We start from the raw sequence: 20,869 nt of genomic DNA on the forward strand, positions 1-20,869 counted from the left end.
GTCCCTGGCAGAGGGAGCAGCTGGGACAGGAGTTGAAGAGGGGGATGATAAATGCAGGGTCAAGAAACTTCCTGTTTCTACATAGAGCAAAAAAAAAAAGATGAAAAGGATTAGATGAGTAAAAAGGCAAAATGAGCAATTGTAAGTACACAGTGCTATATAATATGATGATTGCAATATATTAAGAGAATAAAAACTTTGATAGGATGAGGAGGAGTGCTTTAAAACTAAGTTCCATATGCATATATTCCATACTCATTTAAGCTTGTTTGTTCCAAGTACCCGTATATACTCACGTATAATTCGAGATTTTCAGCCCATTTTTTTGGGCTGAAAGTCCCCCTCTCGGCTTATACGCGAGTCATATACCGGGGGGTGGGAGGGGGAGCTGGGGTGTCAGAGATCATACTTACACCCCCGACGCATCTCTGCAACCCCCCTGCTTCTCCCACGCCTTCCTTCAGTGGTCACGTGCTACCGCTCATTAAAGTCATGAATATGCGCATATTCATGACTTTAATGAGCGGTACCAAGTGACCGCTGAAGGAAGGAAGAGCTGCCGGAGACGCAGGTGCTGCAGAGACCTCGCCAGGAGGAGGTAAGTATATGCGATATTCACTTGTCCCCAGTCCATCGCTGCGCACCGCTCTGTCCTCCGCGTCCTCTGTCAGTGACGTTCAGGCAGGAGAGGGCGCGATGACATAGTTATTGTGCACCGCACCCTCTGCTGCCTGAATGTCACTGACAGAGGACCCAGAAGATAGAGCGGGCACAGCGATGGACTGGGGACAGGTGAATATCGCAGGTGCCTGGGCCCTGAGCCAGCGGTGACATCGCCGCCAGCGACGAGAGGTGAGTAAGTCATTTTTTTTATTGGCAGCAGTGGCAGCATATGGGGGAATAAACTATGGAGCAATTTATGGGGCAGCATAAGGGGCCATAATCTATGGAGCATCTTATGGGGCATAATCTATGGAGCATTTTATGGAGCATCTTATGGGGACCTAATCTATGGAGCATTTTATGTAGCATTTTATGGGGGCATAATCTATGGAGCATCTTATGGAGCATCTTATGGGGCATAATCAATGGAGCATTTTATGGGGCTATAACCTTTATGGAGCAGCATATGGGGCATATTATTCTATGGAACATCTTATGGGGCCATTATTAACCTTTGTGCAGCATTATATGGGGCGTATTTTGTATGGAGCATCTTATGGGGCCATCATGAACTGTATGGAGCATTTAATGGGGCTCCTGATTCAATATGGATATTCAAAAACATGTAACCTACTGATGTCTCAATTTTACTTTTATTGGTATCTATTTTTATTTTTGAAATTTACCAGTAGCTGCTGCATTTTCCACCCTAGGCTTATACGCGAGTCAACAAGTTTTCCCAGTTTTTTGTTGCAAAATCAGGGGGGTTGACTTATACACGAGTATATACGGTATTCAACCCACTTTAAATTACAAAAATGCTGACTGCTTATTATTAAGAGGGAACTTAGGAACCACATGCTGTTTTACAGTATGCACTAACTCATGGGACCGCTCAAGTGGTGACCATAAACAATCACAATTTTACCAAGCGGCTTTAAATGATTGAAGATTTTGAGCTCGGTATGAGAAACTTTTTTTTTCCAACATTACGAAAATGTATTAAAAAATTATAACAAAAAGTGGTTGACATTTAATGGTGGTGATAGATCAAAGTAGGGAAAAAATGTATTATTTTTGTCCCCATATGTACCGTATTTGTATCGTGCTACCTTTCAGAGCATTCCCTCTATATTGCGGCCATTATAAAGTGCCACTAGCAGAGCAGACAGGTATTTAGGACAAATTAATTGCTTTTGCAGAGCCTTGCAATTCACACACTCACAAGAGTCGTAAAAGTCAATGGACATTGTTAACAGCAATTAAAAAGCATTCTGCCTCTTTGCAGCTGGCCAAAATGCTCTCGAATATGTACTTTAGTTTTATGGCTTTGCAATTTTAAAAGTAGAGAGGTGTTTTTAGTGCATCTTTAATATCGGTCAGCCGGCCCACATCTTTATCTGTATTATTACAGCAGTGCAGTGAATATTATCTATTGGTCTCTTGCGTCACAGTTTGTTCCAGCTGCGCTCTGAACAGAAGGATTATGGGACTAGTACTTTTGGACTTTATACATCAACCTTCTGAATAATAGTAAAGTGCTACAGAATATGTTGGTGCTATAAACATGAAAAAATGATTACTTTTATTATTTAATTATTTATAATGTACTTTATTATTATTCTGTTCTGTGCACGTTCAGGTGCGAGCTGTGCGCTTCTATCCCCTGATCTGCACACTTCTGAGTAGTCTTTAAGAGGGGTCTCAAAACCCAGAATGCCAACAATCTGGAGGTAATTTGAAGGCCCTAGAAAAAAAAACCTTACATTTCTGGAATTTGTACTCAAGACGATGATTTTACGCAGTGGCCCCAACCTTTTTGGGCACCAGAGAGGGATTCATGACACCCTTTTAGGATATGTTCTGTGAGGTAGCGCTGTCATTCACATAGGGGATCACTCACTTGCAGCCACAAAAACCAGATCCAGCACGGGTTTTCCATAAAACAATCATAGTCCCTTCGGTTTATTCAGCATCATAAACCATCAAAGCAACAGGAAACAGCATATAGTCAGCATAGCGTCCATTACAGAGTTCAGCTCTGTTATCCTGTAGTCATACAAGTTATGCACTGTTCAATGCGCAGGCTTTCTAGCCACCAAGTTATCTCACCCTGTCAGGGTTTCCTCATGCTGCTTCACCATGCTGCACACGTTCATTCCCTCCAGGGAACTAATAGGCACACGTCGCCATTACTCACAGCCACTTCACAGGCTGTTAGCCAGGAAGCCCCATCTCAGCGGGACCTTCCACACTGGACCAACCGGGTCCCAGCATTCACCACATGTGACCTACCCTGGCCACCTTATACGGTCCGTAGCCACGCCCACCGGGTCACATGGTTATGACCTCATCACAGGTCCTTGAACCATTCACACTTTATCACAACGTTCTCAAACACACCCCCTGGGTGGGTTTGTAGGTAACTGGGTCCGCCCGTCTCCACAGCTACCTGGAGACTTCTCCCTGACACATTGACACAACACGTCAGCAGTATCACTGCTGATCCACACACACACACATCAGTCTCCAACTCAAGGCCACCCACCTTGAGATACATAACGGTCCTTCAGGATTCTACCACTCATCCTCTCTCTTGGGACATCCACACAGCGCCCCCTAGCGGACACAGTGGTCATTACACCACAGTTCCCATGGGATGTACCTGCTGCAGGTTTCATTTGTTTCACATTTCACCATATGCACTGTAACTGGAAAATCAGCCGCATATCTGACCTTTATGGATGGACCTTTAAAACGCCAAAATAGTTAAAAAGTCTATTATTTACCATATTGTTATAACTACATTTTCCTATACCGGTTTCACACATCTGACATTTACTGTCCTACCACGGACCTGCTGTGACTGTCTGGTCCCAAACATAGCAGACTCTGGTATGCCAATCATAGAATATTAGAGTTGGAAAGGACCTCCGGTGTCATCGTGTCCAACCCCCTGCTCAATGCAGGATTCACTAAACCATCCCAGACAGATGTCTGTCCAGCCTCTGTTTGAAGACTTCCATTGAAGGAGAACTCACCACCTCTCATGGCAGCCTGTTCCACTCAATGATCACCCTCACTGTCAAAAAGTTTTTTCTAATATCTTATCTGGGTCTCCTCCCATTCAGTTTCATTTCATTGCTTCTCATGTTTCCATGTACAAATGAGAATAAAGATGATCCTTCTACACTGTGATATCCTTTCAGATATTTGTAGACAGCTATTGAGTCTCCTCCTAACCTTGCAAGCTAGACATACTCAGATCCTTTAATCGTTCCTTGTAGGACATAGTTTGTAGTCTGCTCACCATCCTGGTAGCTCTTCTCTGAACTTTCTCCAGTTGAGATTGTTGCATCCATGTTGCGTCCTAGGAGACTGCTGCGTTCATGTCAGGAGACCCATCGGGCGGTCCATACATTGTGAGCTGTCGTGTGGTTTCTAAAGCAGTTTCTTCCTCTTGTGTGTCAGTCATGGGGCAAAGATTTCATGAGCATTTACACTGGCCGATCGTGACTGTCAAACAGTTACCAATTGGCTACCTGGAAGCGGACCTGGGGTCGTTTAATAGCCTCTTTAGATAGACCAACTGCACTTACATTGACACTGAACTGTCAGTAATATGATTGTTCTGAGCACATAGGCTACCATTATTCTCGGCAGCACATGCGCGGTTTACGCAGTTTGATTTGCTGCCTAGAACAATGATTTCTAACCTACTTAAAAATCATCTCACCTGACGAACAAACCTTTTTGCCGATTCAGGAAGATAAGGAAATTAGCATTGTCAGCTCGTTCCAACTATCAGCCAGTGTAAAATTCACCTTTACTGGCATAAAGAGAGAGAAGAGCGACCTGAAGTGACTTGTACACAGACTGGGTGACTGGTTGATCAACACAGTTTACTAAAAGATTAAAAATGGCTACTTTTACTAGTTGATGCTGACAAACTAGCACACCACAACCAGCCGTTCTAATCTGAGCATGTAGCTTTTACATTAATTTGCCTGACTATCGTTCAAGGCAATGACAGCTTTGACCTTTTTTCTTACTGCATGAGGCAAGATTATATTTTTTCGGTTTTCTAGATAATATTTTTAATTTTCGGCAGATGATTATTGGTGTAATTCAATTACTGGAGACTATAAAAATGCGGCTCCTACTTAAGAGACATTTTCAGTCCATTAGGAGAGATAATGCTGAAGCGGGGCCTATTCCTGTTTATTATATATTTATCCATGTGCGGGAGGTGCTATGTCATTATGACTTCTTGTTATGCAGAAATATGCTGTCCTTAATTATATTACTGTGAAGTTTATAATGAGCAGCGATACATTTCTGTGTGATCATCGCTCCCTGTTATTGTGCTGTGCGTTTGATGTGGAGGCCTAAACCCGGCCATAATAATAACCATAATCATTAACCACCCAGTTATTCATTACGATTGGTAACGATAATTATTTTGTCTGCTGTATGAAATTAAATTGACTTAGTTTCCAAGAAATTTTCAGCAATCAGCACCGATCACCAAAGAAGGTATCAGCAGAATGTGCATTTTTTTCCAACAGCGGCCACTATTAGCGAAATTTAGTATTACACATTAGCCTTACAAAGAAATGGTTGACTGTGGTTGGTCCATTTTCTTTCATGCCGTACAATAAATGATAAGAACATGTTTATTACTGGGTCCCATTTTCAAGAAATTGGTGCTGTTGTGCCCATTGATTTGCTCAAAAGGCTGAGGACAAGAAAACATTTTCACCTTTGACTCCTATGAGCTAAATCCCTTTCCTTGCTTGACAACTAAGTACAATTTCACCATCCATGTAAACATCTCTAGGGTCTCCATTAATATTTTCAAGATCTCTGCATGCTGTCAGTGAATAGGATTCATTCTTCCAGGGGCTTGAAAAATGGATTAACACAGCAGAGAGTTTATTTCGGGTGTATCCAAAATCGACAGCATTCATTTCTCTCCTTGTGGGTAGTTTGCTACACTGTATCAGTGCAGGTAAAGTGGAGACCATGTACAGTAGCAAATCCTCAGCTGTGAGGAACATAAGGGTATGTTTCCATAGTCTGGAAAGACCGCGCCGCATGTGCGTACACGCAGGTCTGTCATCTGCGTCTTTTAACGCATAGTGGAGATGGGATTTCATAAAATCCCATCCACTATGCTGTAACATCTGGACGCTGCGGATTGGACGCTGAGGCTGTACTCAGCGTCCAATTTGCAGCAAATATTGAACGTGAAACATACCCTTAGGTCTGTGCTGGTTTTCAAACAAGAACGCCTTCATTACATAACAGCAAGCAGAGTTTCTGAAATTAGTGAAACATTGAAACAGAACATTGGACAAAGTTATAGAACTTCATTATCGATTAGATTTACGTGAAGGTTATAGGGCAGGTCGTCTTAGAACAAGGGAAATTAAAAATATTATGCCATGATGCAAGCGTCAGATATTATTAACCCTGTGTCGTGTCTGACTTTTCTGATGAGTCAGGTGACAGCTAGTAAAGGGTTAATCACAGCTGATCAATATAAAGGGGCTCTGATTTACTGATTTACCAAGGACACAGATGTGACCGGACCCGAGGATGCGCCTCCCTGGCATTCATATATAATACACTAATGCTCAGCTTTTAATTTTAACCTTCTTGTCTAGATGTGGTTTTTAATGCTTTTTTCTCCAAGGACATGAAGCTGCCGGCTTTATATATAAAAAAAATGCCATTAGCGCGTCTTCCTATACCATTACACCGGACTCAGGGCAAAAAGAAGTCCTTAAAGTGTATTTTTCAAACCTGCCTGTTCGGTGTCTCCTATCTATCTATCTATCTATCTATCTATCTATCTATCTATCTATCTATCTATCTATCTATCTGTCTGTCTGTCCCATATCTACTGTATCTATCTATCTATCTATTCCCTTATATATCTATCTATTTATCTATCTATCTATCCCATATCTATCTATCTATCTGTCTGTCTATCTATCCCATATCTATCTATCTTAAAAAAAATTCCAGAAAATCACTTTGTATGATTTTTACATAATTAATTTACATTTTATTGCATGAAATAAGTATTTGATACAATAGAAAAACAGAACTTAATATTTGGTACAGAAACCTTTGTTCGCAATTACAGAGGTCAGACGTTTCCTGTAGTTCTTGACCAAGTTTACACACACTGCAGCAGGGATTTTGGCCCACTCCTCCTCCATACAGATCTCTAGATATATCAGGTTTTGGGACTGTCGCTGGGCAGCATTGAATTTCAGCTCCATCCAAAGATTTTCTATTGGTTTCAGATCTGGAGACTGGCTAGGCCACTCCAGGACCATTGAAATGCTTCTTATGGAGCCACTACTTAGTTGCCCTGGCTGTGTGTTTTGGGTCATGTTCATGCTGGAAGACCCAACCATGTCCCATCTTCAATGCTCTTCCTGAGGAAAGGAGGTTGGTGGCCAAAATCTTGCAATACATGACCCCATCCATCCTCCCTTTAATACGGTGCAGTCTTCCTGTCCAATTTGCAGAAAAGCATTCCCTAAGTATAATGTTTCCCCCATGATGCTTCACGGTTGGGACCATGTTTTTGGGGTTGTATTCATACTTCTTGTTCGTCCAAACACGGCGAGTGGAGTTGATATCAGAAAGTTCTATATTGGTCTCATCTGACCACATGACCTTCTCCCATGCCACCTCTGGATCATCCAGATGGTCATCGGTGAACTTCAAACGGGCCTGGACATATGCTGGCGATATCAGTGGACCTTGCATGCCCTACAGTATTTTAATCATCCATAATGGTGTAGTGTGTTTCTAACGGTAATGTTTGGGACTGTGGTCCCAGTTCTCTTCAGGTCATTGAGCAGGTCCTCCTGTGTAGTTCTGGGCTGATTCCTGACCTTTCTCAGAATTATCCTTACCCCATGAGGCGAGAGCTTTCATTTTGCCCCAGACTGAGGAAGATTGACAGCTATCTTGTGTTTCTTCCATTTTCTAATAATTGTGCCAACAGTTGTCGCCTTCTCACCAAGCTGCTTGTCTATTCTCCTGTAGCCCATCCCAGCCTTGTGCAGGACTACAATTCTTTCCTTGGTGTCCTTAGACAGCTCTTTGCTCTTGGCCATGGTGGAGATGTTGGAGTGTGATTGATTGACTGTGTGGACAGGTGTTTTTTCTGCTGGTAGCAAGTCAAACAGGTGCAATTAATACAGGTAATGAGTGCAGAGTAGGAGGCTTAAATAAAAACTAAGGTCTGTAAGAGTCAGAATTCTTGCTGGTTGGTAGGTGATCAAATACTTATTTCATGCATTAAAATGCAAATTAATTCTTTAAAAGTCATACAAGGTGATTTTCTGGAATTTATGTTTACATTCTGTCTCTTACAGGTGATGTCTACTATAAAAACTACAGAGCTCTCCTTGCTTTGTAGGTGGGAAAACTTGGAGAATTGTCAGTGTTTCAAATACTGTAGTTGATGCTTATTTACAGAAACAGTGATGCTGAATCACTGGCCTCAAAATTCTGTTAGTCCGATAGCGTTTTTGGGGGCAGACAAGTGAAATACACGCAAGGACATTTTTGTCCCTCATTAGCAAGTTTCTGCAGGAATATTTTGTCTGGAGAGACCCCACTAGGGCTGGACACTTCTCACCGTGCTGTTTTGTAGCCCTGGGAAAGGCTCATTCTTTGTAGTCTCTTAATGGTATGGAGCATTCTTGTCCAATTCCCGCTGAGAATGTTTATGCTATGTACGGTGCCCCTTACAGAGGGAACAAATGTAAACATGTTACTAAATGCTTGCATTACGTCATTCTTTATTTGTGTTTTGTCTTCCCGTATGGACAAGCTTCCCATGTAATCAAGATACGATCTTTCGCCATAAACCATACTGTACCTTGGGAGAAATATCTACATGCATGAGATATCTACGTGCATGAGATATGGTTCATTCTTTATGGTTGAAAACAAAATTCTTACAGAGAACTTTTCCTTAAACTTAAAGCAATCCCCATAAATTCCTCTCATCTTGAAGGGGATGTCCTAACCAATTGACAAAAAAATAAATAAAATTAAGGATTATTAAAAATAAAAAAAACAGTATACTCACTTTACTGATCCCTCACTGCTCCCCAGGTCCACTACCAGTCTCCATGCTTCCTTTGCCAGATGGATGACATATGATAGCAGAGCATTATTACTGGCCACTCTATAATGGCTGGATCAACCATTCAGGTGCCATAGAAAGTCCATACATATGGCCCCAGTAGAAAATGGTCCTAACCCAGATTACAATCAATGGGTGACAACTAGAGATGAGCAATTCAATTCAGGCTGCCTTGGGTGGTCCAGCATTGCAGATGGGCTTCACTTTTGTGACTGACAACCTCAACTTGGCATCCTGGGTGTTAGGCGTCAAGTTTCCCCTACTGCATAGGGGGAATCTCAAGCCATGTCCTCTACGGTCTCCCATTCCTCTGTGGCCACAGAGATTCCTGCTCAGCAGAGACGTCGGTCCAGACATCTTGCCCAGTCTAATGCTAGGCGTCTGATTGCTCCTTCAGGCTCTGCTGTAACACCATGCTTGAATCAGCAGAAAGCAGACGCTCCAGGGACTAAGTCCTGTATTTTGCCTACTGAGCATGCCCGTGGGACGACCTCTCATTGGAGGTCGGAGGTCACATGCACAGGTCCCGCTCCTGCTCGGATTGGTCCACCACTGGGAAGGTCCCGGAAGAACACCACTATAAAAGAGTCGCATGGCCACTCGGCCATGCGCTAGTATAGACTCTTATGCTAAATTTGTGTATGATGATGGATACATGTATCTGGTGACTGACTCATTTGAAACCCCTACCCTTGGTTGTGCCTGTTGTTAGGGTCTAGTGGTTAGAGTCAGTGCCTGTCAGTGGCTAGGCTTTAGGCCACAGTGCTCCAGGTCAACACCTCACGTAGCGCCATATTGTGCCATCCAGCGCAAGGCACATAAGTGCTGCATCTACGGCGGCGCCGAGTGCTGGTGAGTCTAGAGGGACTCCGACCCTGTGTCTTGGGGCATAGTCCTGTGACTTTACACCAGCGCTCACTTCGTCGAGTTCTGTGAGCTTAACAGGCTTCGGCGATTATATTCGATGGTAGTGCGGCTCTGTGAGGCAACAGAGTCCGCCTCGTATACACCGGGTGACGTTAACCCGCGTGTGTTCGCTTATTACACCGCCATATAGTATCTGCTATTACTTAGCTGCAGTATTCCATCTCTGCACGGTGGACCCCAGGCTGCGAATGCACCTCATTATCATTTTAATTTTTGATGCGTTCCGCCAGCCTAACACTGGGTGCCTCTTATTCTTACTAGGCACTGTATCATCATGACATCATATGAAATCTAGTCACTAGGCCTCACGCAACATCTTGTCATATGTCACAAGAATTAGTAACTGCCAGAGACTACCCAGGGATACCATTTGCAGAAGTGAAGACCTACTGCCATGGAGTACCAACTTCACTCTGAATTAGTGCCGCCTTAACTTAATTGCTCGTCTCTGGTTCTCCCCCAGGCGATTACCCCTGCTGACACTGTAATGATGACCTAGCTGACTATCATGGTATTTCATGCATGAAATCTTTAAGTAGAATTAGTTGCAGAACCATACTCTACCCAAGGACAAGAGTGGTGTTGATCCTGGGCAAAAAGCTTATCCTTTATTACTAATATTAGACAATTCATTTATTTAAATCCTAGCAAAACCTCACGGTGGAAAAAAAACGTGCCAACACAAAAGTCTTAATGAATTGGTCGCCATGTCCCAATGGACTGGATTTCCTTGGAGTTCTGCCCAGTAACTGTGTTATGGAGAAGATTGCTGGTGAGACAACTGGTAGTCATACAGCTAAGTATCAGTTAACTTTAAGAACAATGCAAGATAGAAGTGCTGGCCGTGACCAAAAACCTCATCCTTCTTCACATTGTGTCTATGGTTCAACAAAATGGACACTTTGTAATTTTCTTCAACAAAGAAAGCACAACAAAGACTGATCTAATATGGAAGAGGAGAGCACCGGAATTATCTCTTTCTCCAGCCAGGCAGAAGATCATTTGGAAAAGCAGTAAATTTGTTCTCATAATCCGTTCGTATGTGCGAGATCGAAATACAATATTCTTTTCTATGTGAAGAGGAAAGGGAATAATCCTTGAAATCAAGAATATTCTAGCATGTTGCTGACTTTTCACCTTCAAACTCGCATCTCAACTTTGTAGCAATTCTTTCTAACATAATGAAAAAGTGTTAAAGAATCAAGAACTTTGCTTATTATTAATATTCCAATGAGATGAATTTTCCTTTTTCGAAAGTGACATATATAAGTGACGAAGACCCACTTTAAATGTCCGTAAACTGAGCCTATATTTGGATTTACGTTAGGACTGAGTCTCCAGAATATCACGTTGTTCTACTAAACCGAACTCAGATCATTTCATTGCAAGTGGATAGCCCTCTGTAAATCCGGTATGTCTCCAACGCATTTATCCTTATTGGGTTCTTCAGACGAGATATGAGAAAATGCACAGTGTGGCTATAATTAATAAATCTTCTACCAAGTATCCTGATGGTGGATCTGGTTATTGACTGGTGCAGGATTTACAGAGGGCTATCCACTTGCAGGGCCAGATGTGGACTGTCTTTGTCAGGGCGGGAGCTATGGGGAAGTAGGGCCAGGTTTGTAAGCCCAGAGGCCCACTAGACTCTCTCGCTACTCCCACATGACTGAGAACTCTGGTACATTAAATGGGTGTCTGATGTGATGATTCTTCCGCTTTTCTCCGTGGACAACAGGCTTTTGGGTGAGATCATTCCTTTTTTTTATGCTGATTTAACTGTGTATGATAATGTATTTTTGTGACCACTGTCATTAAGCATAGAATATCGACACCAAAAACTACCGATCTTGGGAACTGGGTGAATGCCGGTCTCAATTTTAGCTATTTTGTTACCCACTTTTAGTGTAATTGTTTCTCTTTTTTGCCTTAAGATTTAGGTAATGATACTGCTTTTCCATAATATTTATTGAAAGTTACATTTTATTCTCACTAGTTTGCTAGATCTCCTCAAATTAGTGAAATCAACATTCTAATACGATAATAATATGCTCTGGAGATATTGGAGGCTTAGACATCTTTAATAAACCCATCTGGTCCATGTTACCCTTCTTAATGTTTTTTCTCTCTCGATACATTTTTTGCTCTCTCATCAAAAATTTAATCTTCTTCCTTAATTCGCTTACAAGTTTTTTATCCTTTAAGTATAAAATATGTCTTGTTGGGATTGATTTGTAAGTGTTTTCTCTCACCCCCAGGATGTTCATAGAACTATATAATGTCAGTTTAATGTAGCTGCTTATTGATCCACAAATTACCACAGTGACACTGTAGGAAATGCTTGAAATTTGCTTAATATAGTCTCTAATTTCATGTTTCGTTGAGAGCAGATGAGCCAAAGAGCAAGTGCTTACATCCTCTCTGCCCATCCTAGTTCTTATATATGTATACAAATAAAACCCGCACATATTGGCCATATGCAATATTCCTATTAATGGCAAAATTTGTCTACTGGAACATTCTGGGTATTGAATTGCTGTATCTATCTCTTTCCCCGGTTTTCCACTGGGGAATTTTCCAAGCTGAATCTTTTGGAGATGGAATTATCTCATCAGCTTCTCTGCTACATTTTACTGATTGTATATTGTAGATGTGTGATTTCTAGTCTCTGACGTGCTTCTGAGGGCACAGAAAAGACAACTGCTCATATAGTGTGCACAAAATACGGCAGAAACTGCAGTAATTGATTCCTGTTTGCACAGAATCTGGGCCGAAACATATATATGTGTATTACATGGCTTGCGTTAGACAACTTGCCATTGATTAGGTAACAATGCAGTGATGAACTGCTAATTGGTTCATTAAGTATAAAATATTTAGCAGCTCAGTCCATCAATAATACAGAGCTTTTATTGTTGACAGCCTTTCTTCTTGATAATCACATTTGGAAAAATATATTTTTCCATTTTTGAGTAATGTAGATATTTTGAGATTAGCAAAATTGTTCCACCTGAAATGGACTGTTAACTAGATCTCAATTTATTCCATATGTTAGGAGCATCGATTATTTAGGCAATCCTATATACGGATCAAAGTAGCATAAAATGGTCAATTTTGACCAAAACAAAGGTTGTTTGCTGGTAGGGTGAAACGAACTGACGAACATTAGTAATTGTTCAAAATATGGATGGGTAGGCTGGATATATTTTGTTTGGTGTTCTACATGGTCTGTATGACCATTGGCTCAAAAAAAATTAAACATTGTCCAATGTAGTCTTGAATGTCCTTGGTGTTGTCGCTAAATGAATCATCATTTGTCAGACCATTTTTATCTAGGCCCCAAAGCTGAAGATCAGCGTCACGGCACTGTTGCAGGATATCCCGTGGCTCAGGGGCTCCTTCCCTGTCCCTAAAGCTAAGGGTGGCCTTAGGTATCCCTGCTCCTCAGATTACTTTTGATAGTGATGACGCCGGGGCCACGTGCCTTGCTGAGCTCCTAAATGAGCCTTCATCTACTCCCTTCCCCACTCAGGGAAGTGGGGGAGTTGTAGTGTATAAGAATACACAAACTAGACTAACAAGTGAAGACATAAATGAAAATACCAGTCATAGAACTATTCACTCACAAATAACCACTGTGGAACACCGGGAAGTAAAGGAAGGAAAAAACAAATAGTTAAGGATGAGGATATGCACACGGGCAAATCACCAAGCAAGTCTTCTGAACAACACTCCAAACGCCTCCTCAAGCAACCAGCACCTCGAACTCCAAAATCAAGCAGTATGAAACCAACATTGGCAATACCGGATTGCTAGAGGCAAGTATATATATCAGAAGAGAGTGGCCAACACTGAACAGCTGAGACCATCAAAGCAGGAAAGCTTCCAGGACCTCTCAACTGACCAGATTAAACCCTGATCTGCTAGCAGAAACCTACAATGTTTAATATGATAGGGAAGTGCTTCTAATCAGTGCAGGAGTATGTGAAATCAGACACTGCAGTCTTCAGGCCCCTCACTGTCGTGGTAAGCCCGTGACAATCAATTTGCAAAAAGTGAAGTTTAAATTATCCACTTGTACTTGTGATAGTGTCAAAAAGGATCTTCATAATTACGGGCTCTCTCGAAAAGCCCCTATTATATAGGTTGATCTTGTCAAGTGATCCTTCTCAAGGCATGGCTTGAGAAAGACCATTTGCTGGTCAAAATTTTGATTTTGGTGAATGCACTAAAGATTACTTCGTTAGTTGCTTTTGAGTACAATGCCTTTGGGTATTTTTTAGGATTAAATATGTTGCTGGGAGATTGGTGGAACCAAAGTTTGCACAGTTAGTGCTTAGGTACAATTTGGACTTGAATTTGGACTTGTAGCCACAGATCAAGGTTGGATGAGGGCTTCCGACTAACAGAGAACCAAAAGATCCTCTCGTAGGTCCAGGTTTATATTAAGAGATGGTCCCCAGAGTCCAGCAGAAGGCAACCCCAAGTGGCCCAGAAGGAACTTGGTGATGGTGGCCCCTAGGCAATTGCTCATTTTGCCTGCACTACAATCCAGCCCTATGCACATGCATTGGAAGTGAGCACCTGAAGTCTCCTTTATTCCCAATGCCAATGTATAGGAAGTATCCCAAGGAGATTTTCCCTATTTACTGTAGGCACGTTGCTATGGCAATGATGAGCGCCTTAAACTCAGTGGTATGGTAATAACCTGTAAACTTGACACAAATCACTTTAAGAAAATGAAAAATCTGTCTGGTTAAGATTTTTCATTTGCGCTGGAGTTCCCGTAATATGTACGAGAATATAGTTTCATCACATTGATAAGATATTAGAGTAGCTTGCAATATCTTCTTAACTGCTGGCTGTAGGAAGCCCATCTGGTCCAAAGTGCGGCTAGGGGACCATTCAAGCATTTTTTATGATGTCAATGAGATTTCCGAAGTCCTGGACTCAGCTGTCAAGCTGTTGGATAAAAAGTTATGCAATAATTGAAATTCTGCTGGGGGACAGATTAAATCAGTAAGTTGCTGGTTCTTTCTCCGAGCTCAGTTTTGTCTATGAGTCTCCTGGTGATGTGTTCTTATGAAATGTGATTAGGATGAAATGACTTGATTTGTTAAACAGGCAGAAATGACAATGAACATCTGTTTTGATGGCCTGAATGGCGCTGAGTGTTCACAGTAATAAGACTTTTCTTTCTTCTTTTTTTTTTTTGCAGAGCGGCTCAGAAGCTAAACCTGTCTTCGAAGCGCAAGAAGTATCACCCGCCTCTTCCTCACTCCCGAGAGTATTCCACTTACTCAACCAACTTCAGTGGCATTCTTCAATTATGTCCTCCTCCAGCTCCTCCATGTTTAATGAGAGCCGTGTCCAAAATCAAGGACAATCCAGGCATGGGAAAGGTAGGAACATTAACGTGTCTTTTTATCAGTCTCTCTTATGGCAGTCTCTGATTGCGGTCAGTGAATGAGCGAATGTGAACCTTCATAGTTTCCAAGGGATGAAAATTTGTTTGTCTTGGTCAAGTAATGCTAAGGCTACGTTCCCACAATGAACTTTTGGTGAGTTTTTGCTATTGCACATTTTCTACAGCATTTCTGCACCCATAAAATAAAATAGGTTACTTGTATTTTTTCGAAATTACACAGCATCAAAAACTCATCGTGGTAACGTATGCTCACATCATATTTGGATGCCAACACTCCTTTTATAGACCACGTGCCTCTCGGGTGTCCACCCACGTTACTTCCATTCTTTATCCTATTAATACGTTGGTCCTTGCTTCCCCAAGACCCCAGGCACAATAAACTTGTCAAAAATAAGTTACTTTTGGCTGGACCTGGGAAATTTGCTAACTCTTCAGTTAGACTGGTAGGCCATTCATTTTTCTGGGACATTCCAGGAAATATGGCAAATATGACTCAAAGCATTCTTACCTAGAGTCAGTAAGATAGAAACTTTAAATTCTAGTCCCAATCAGACCTAAAACTGCATCATCCTGAAAACTCAGGAAGGTCCAGACAAATTCAGGACTGTTGACAGCTATGCTAAAAGTAATCTGAGTTTCTGACCATTACCCCTTGCCATAATGCAAATGAGCTGGAGCAATTATTGCTTCCTTTTTTGTCTTGCAAGTGCCCTTACCAGCGAAAGCTCTGTACTCCTTGTACTCCTCCTATGACGATGGGCCCATTGGGCACTGCTTTTTTTGCCCCCGGCCTGAACTCTGTGTGCCTTTTGGTCTGGTAGTATGAAATGCCTCTGGTACAACTTTGACTAATGTTTAATTTCACAGTCTGGTGATAATAAATAGTGACAATACCCCGTCAGTAAGATCTGTTGCCTCCCAGTCGTGTTCCGCACTCCTCTGATTACACCACTTCCACGATCTTTGCTGAATTCTACCGCCATTGCAAAACATAATGGTGGGAATTATCCACTTTGTGTATTAATGTGTTGGAAACATCGAACAGGGCCATCCACTTACATAAACGCACCGTTTTAAAGCAATGAGCTAATACCGTTGCACTTTTTTAACCAAATTTTCTTTCCCGCCGTCTCTATGGAAGTTATTACATTTAATGTTGGAATAGTACAAATGATGTCTGAAAGCCATTTTATGATGACACTGAGAAGAAGTTGGATTGTACTCAATCTCTGACATTAATGTGCTACTTAAGGTAATTTATCATCCGGTGGCATTAAAATGACGTCTTTTCATTGAAAGCGCTGCTGAGGATCTTAATTTCCTGACTGCTTTCCACGCTGCGGAGTTATCTGTATGTCACATTTACACATGGAGTTTTTTTCACCTTTGTTTTCTATTGAGTCTTTAGTTTTAAGTGCTTGTCATTTTCTTGGGATCCTTTAGAAGAAACTAAAAATTTTTCATTTGACGAGGGTCATTTAAGTAAACAAATGCGCCGTTTAGATTGCGTAATATTTGCAAGGATTTATTTTCAGTACTGTAACCCTTTAGACATGGCTGGCATAGTTATAATCAATCATTTTTACCCCCTGATTTAAGCCTTCTACCATTTTGTGTATACAGCTCTTATGCAAAAATATGTTTCCATGTTTACACACTACAAACAAACTTTGTGTAGTCTCACTCTGCTGTCGCTCACATGTTAATTTGCTAACTCTATAAATATATGTTATGAAGAACATACATATTGGACTGCTCAGGATAACGGAAGCACTCACAATCGGGCCCCTGCTTCTGGGGCATAACAACTGACTCATGCCATAGTAAAGACATTGTCATGTGATTGGAGCAGGCATAACTATTTCTTGAAGCTGCAACTACGTTGGCTGGATGAGGATGTCTAAAAACTCAAGGAAAATGGAGGTTGTCAGTGGTTAGTGTAAGATCTACTTATTTTGGACATGTGATAGCGGTCAGGTGAACACTCGTCTGACCAACAGCTCTCTCTATACACATGTACGCTCAACTCTATCGCGCATGCATGCTTCGTAAATGGTAAAGCTGCAGTGACATCTAAAAGCAGTTTACTTGCCCATGGAACAAAAGGAATGACTGATGAAATTCAATATTGTCTTTAGGGGGAGACTCGGGAGTCTCCCATATACATTAAATAGTCGTCTGGTCATCTCATGGGGGGTGGCCAATATTAAGTTGAAGTATGTTTGAAGGAGTTGGAAAATGAATTGTGAAATGTTGCATTAGGGTCTTCTGAAATAACAGATGAGAGTCCCTTATAACAAGAGTAGTGTTAGGCGTCGGATTCCGGACACTGCACAGCGGGAATCAAGAGCCAGACATCCAGCGGTCTCCCATTCTCCTCCGACTGCTCCGGGTGTTGCTCAGCAATCACGGCGAGCCAGGCGTGCTACTCAGACTTGCTCAGACAGCCTGGATGTTGCTGCCACCTCTGGTGCAGCAATGGTAGCGCATCCTGTTCTGCATGGAACCGCTCCAGAGGCTAAGTCCTCATGCCGTGCTACTGGGCATGCCCGCAAGGTGACCTCTCACTGGAGAGCAGGGGTCACATGCTCAGGTCCTGCGTCGGATCTGATTGGTCCTTTCCAGGGTACTGGAAGGTCCCGGAAGCGCATGGCTATAAAAAGCCCGCATGGCGGCTCGGCCATGCGCTAGTGTAGCATATTATGCTGTGTGTGTATGGTGATGGATGCATGGACTGGTGACTGACTTATTATGAAACCCCTTCCCTTGGATAATACGATTGGTGACTGTGTGTTGGGTTAGTCAGCTACAGGTTGTGGCAAGCTACATGCCATTGTGCGATCCACGCCTACACTAGCGTCCGTCGGTGCCCGGTTCTCGGCGCCGACGCTTGCGGCTTTAGCTGCCGCTGCACTGCAATACCAGCAGCTATTGGTGTTCGCGGCTGCGACGCCACACGCCGGCTCCTGTGACGTTAACAGGGCCAGCGCCTTTGCATATATTTTTGCCAAGCGACTGTGTCTGAACAGAGCCGCTCCTAGTGTTCGGGTGACGTTACCCCATGCGCACTACGGCACCTTCTGGTGCATCTGCCATTGTCCAGCAGCGGTCTAGTCACCTACCGCACGGTGGACCCCGGGCAACGAACGCACCTCCTATTATTTATATTTGGTGCATTCCGCCGTCCCTAACATTACACTAGCGCCAGGGTCTGGCTGGCAATGGCAGACATGCAGCAGTTGCAGCGCTATATTCGGCAGCTGGAGAGCAGGTTGGCGGCTATTGAGAGCGCCAACTCAGCAGCGAATACCGCTCTAGCTGCTGCCCAGACAGTCGCCGAGGCTGTCTCACGTGCACCCGCTCTTTTGCCCATGCCGACACTTTCTCGCCTCCCGCTTCCCGACAAATTTTCGGGTGACAGCGCCACCTGTAGGGGATTCGTCAGTCAGTGCTCAATTCAGCTTGAGTTACTGGCTGCACGGTTTCCTACAGAGCGGGCTAAGGTGGGGTTTATTGTGTCACTTTTGTCTGGCAGAGCATTACAGTGGGCCACGCCATTGTGGGAACGTGATGATCCCGTGGTTCAGGGTGCTGCACAGTTCCTCGTGGCCCTGAATCAGGTCTTTTTGGGACCACGGATCACGCACGACACCTCTTTACAATTACTGTCCCTAACACAGGGGTCACTCTCGGTTAGCCATTATGCCGTCCGGTTCCGGACATTGGCTTCCGAGTTAGAGTGGCCGGACAAAGCCTTAGTCCCGTTGTTTTGGAGAGGGTTGGCTGAGCACGTTAAAGACGCTCTAGCTACCAGAGAGGTTCAAACAAGTCTGGAGGATTTGATTGCCGTTTCCACCCGCATTGACCTCCGGTTTACGGAGCGCGGGCTGGAACGGGCACAATCCAGAAGTAGGGTTAACTTGGCTCCCACATTCACCGAACCACTAATATACCCCGCACGGGAGCTTTCACCCTCTGAACCTATGGAGGTGTCTCGCACCGGCTCTAAGCCACGACCGATGCGAAGCTCTGCACGTTGCTATCAGTGCCGACAGTTTGGTCACCCGGCTAGCACGTGTCCTCTGCGGGCGAAAAGGCGTCCACGCCCAGTGGCCGTAGGTAGTGGGCAGTCCAATATGAAACCCTTCTCACCCAAACCGGTATTCCGGGACATCTTAGACAGTGGGTCCTCCACCTGGGAGGCAGAGGTTACCGTGGACTCTGGGGCCGAGGGGAACTTTATGTCTTCTACCTTCGCCCAGAAACACGCCATTCCCCTGGTATTATTACCTCAGCCTCTGACCATCAGGGTGGTTAACGGAGCACCGTTACCCTCTCAGGTAACCCATCAGACAGCTCCACTAGGGCTCACTATCTCACTCTCTCATCATGAGACTCTGTCCCTGCTAATCCTGCCAGACGGCATCGATCAGGTGCTGCTCGGGGTTCCCTGGCTTCGGTGCCACTCTCCTCATATCGAGTGGGCGACAGGGAAGATACTGGCCTGGAGCAAGGACTGCAAGGGGAGATGTCTGAGGGGCAGTCTTCAGGTGGCTTCCACTGAAGTGCCTGCGGATCTCTCCGCACTACCTAAACCCTACCACCAATACGCGGACGTCTTCTCCAAAAAATCTTCAGAGACGCTCCCGCCGCACCGTCCTTACAACTGCCCGGTAGACCTCATGCCAGGCACAGAACCTCCTAGAGGCTGTGTGTATCCACTATCTCTCCCTGAGACTGAAGCTATGTCACAATACATCCGGGAGAACCTGGCTAGAGGCTTTATCAGAAAGTCGGTGTCACCGGCTGGTGGAGGGGTCTTCTTCGTTCAGAAGAAGAGCGGAGAGTTATGCCCCTGCATTGACTACAGAGGTCTCAATGCGATCACGGTTAAAAACAAATACCCTCTACCGTTGATCTCTGAGTTGTTTGACAGGTTGTGAGGGGCCCAGATCTTTACTAAGTTGGATCTGCGAGGGGCATACAACCTGATCCACATTCGCGAAGGAGATGAATGGAAGACAGCTTTTAATACCAGGGATGGCCATTACGAATATCTGGTTATGTCTTTTGGCCTTTGTAATGCGCCAGCTGTCTTCCAGGATTTTGTCAACGACGTCTTCCGCGACATGCTTTCTACCTCGGTGGTGGTATATTTGGATGATATACTCATCTTTTCACCAGATTTGACTACCCACCGGAGGGACGTCTGCAGGGTCTTCGACCGTCTGCGGGCGAATTCCCTCTTTGCCAAGCTGGAGAAGTGCCAGTTTGAGCAGGAGTCCTTGCCGTTCCTGGGCTATATCATCTCGGCCCAAGGGCTGGCCATGGATCCTGCCAAACTGCAAGCGGTAATGGACTGGCAAGAACCTCATTCACACAAAGCGGTGCAGCGCTTTCTGGGGTTCGTGAACTATTACCGCCAGTTTATACCACACTTTTCCACCCTGGTAGCTCCTTTGGTTGCTCTCACCGAAAAAGGAGCTAACCCCAACGCTTGGTCTGAACAGGTCTCCAAGGCCTTCTCGGCTATAAAGTCTCATTTTGCTGGCGCTCCCATCCTACATCGTCCCGATGTGAACAAGCCATTTATACTAGAGGTAGATGCCTCCTCTGTCGGTGCAGGAGCAGTTCTTTTCCAAAAGGACGCTCAAGGTCGGAAGCATCCC

The 20,869-nt window shown here is 43.8% G+C and overlaps 1 protein-coding gene across 1 annotated transcript in view; it reads left to right on the plus strand.

Moving 5' to 3' along the window:
- KIF26A (kinesin family member 26A) overlaps nt 1-20,869 on the plus strand; it is a 171,618-nt gene that overhangs the window by 106,773 nt on the left and 43,976 nt on the right. The window contains exon 5 of the mRNA XM_073570288.1: nt 14,991-15,174. Within this exon, the coding sequence (XP_073426389.1) occupies nt 14,991-15,174 (184 nt within the window). The remainder of the gene's footprint in view (nt 1-14,990; nt 15,175-20,869) is intronic.

The sequence above is a fragment of the Dendrobates tinctorius genome, unplaced genomic scaffold (assembly GCF_039654945.1).
Source record: "Dendrobates tinctorius isolate UK_male_01 unplaced genomic scaffold, ASM3965494v1 ptg000006l, whole genome shotgun sequence".
NCBI classification, from domain to species: domain Eukaryota; kingdom Metazoa; phylum Chordata; class Amphibia; order Anura; family Dendrobatidae; genus Dendrobates; species Dendrobates tinctorius.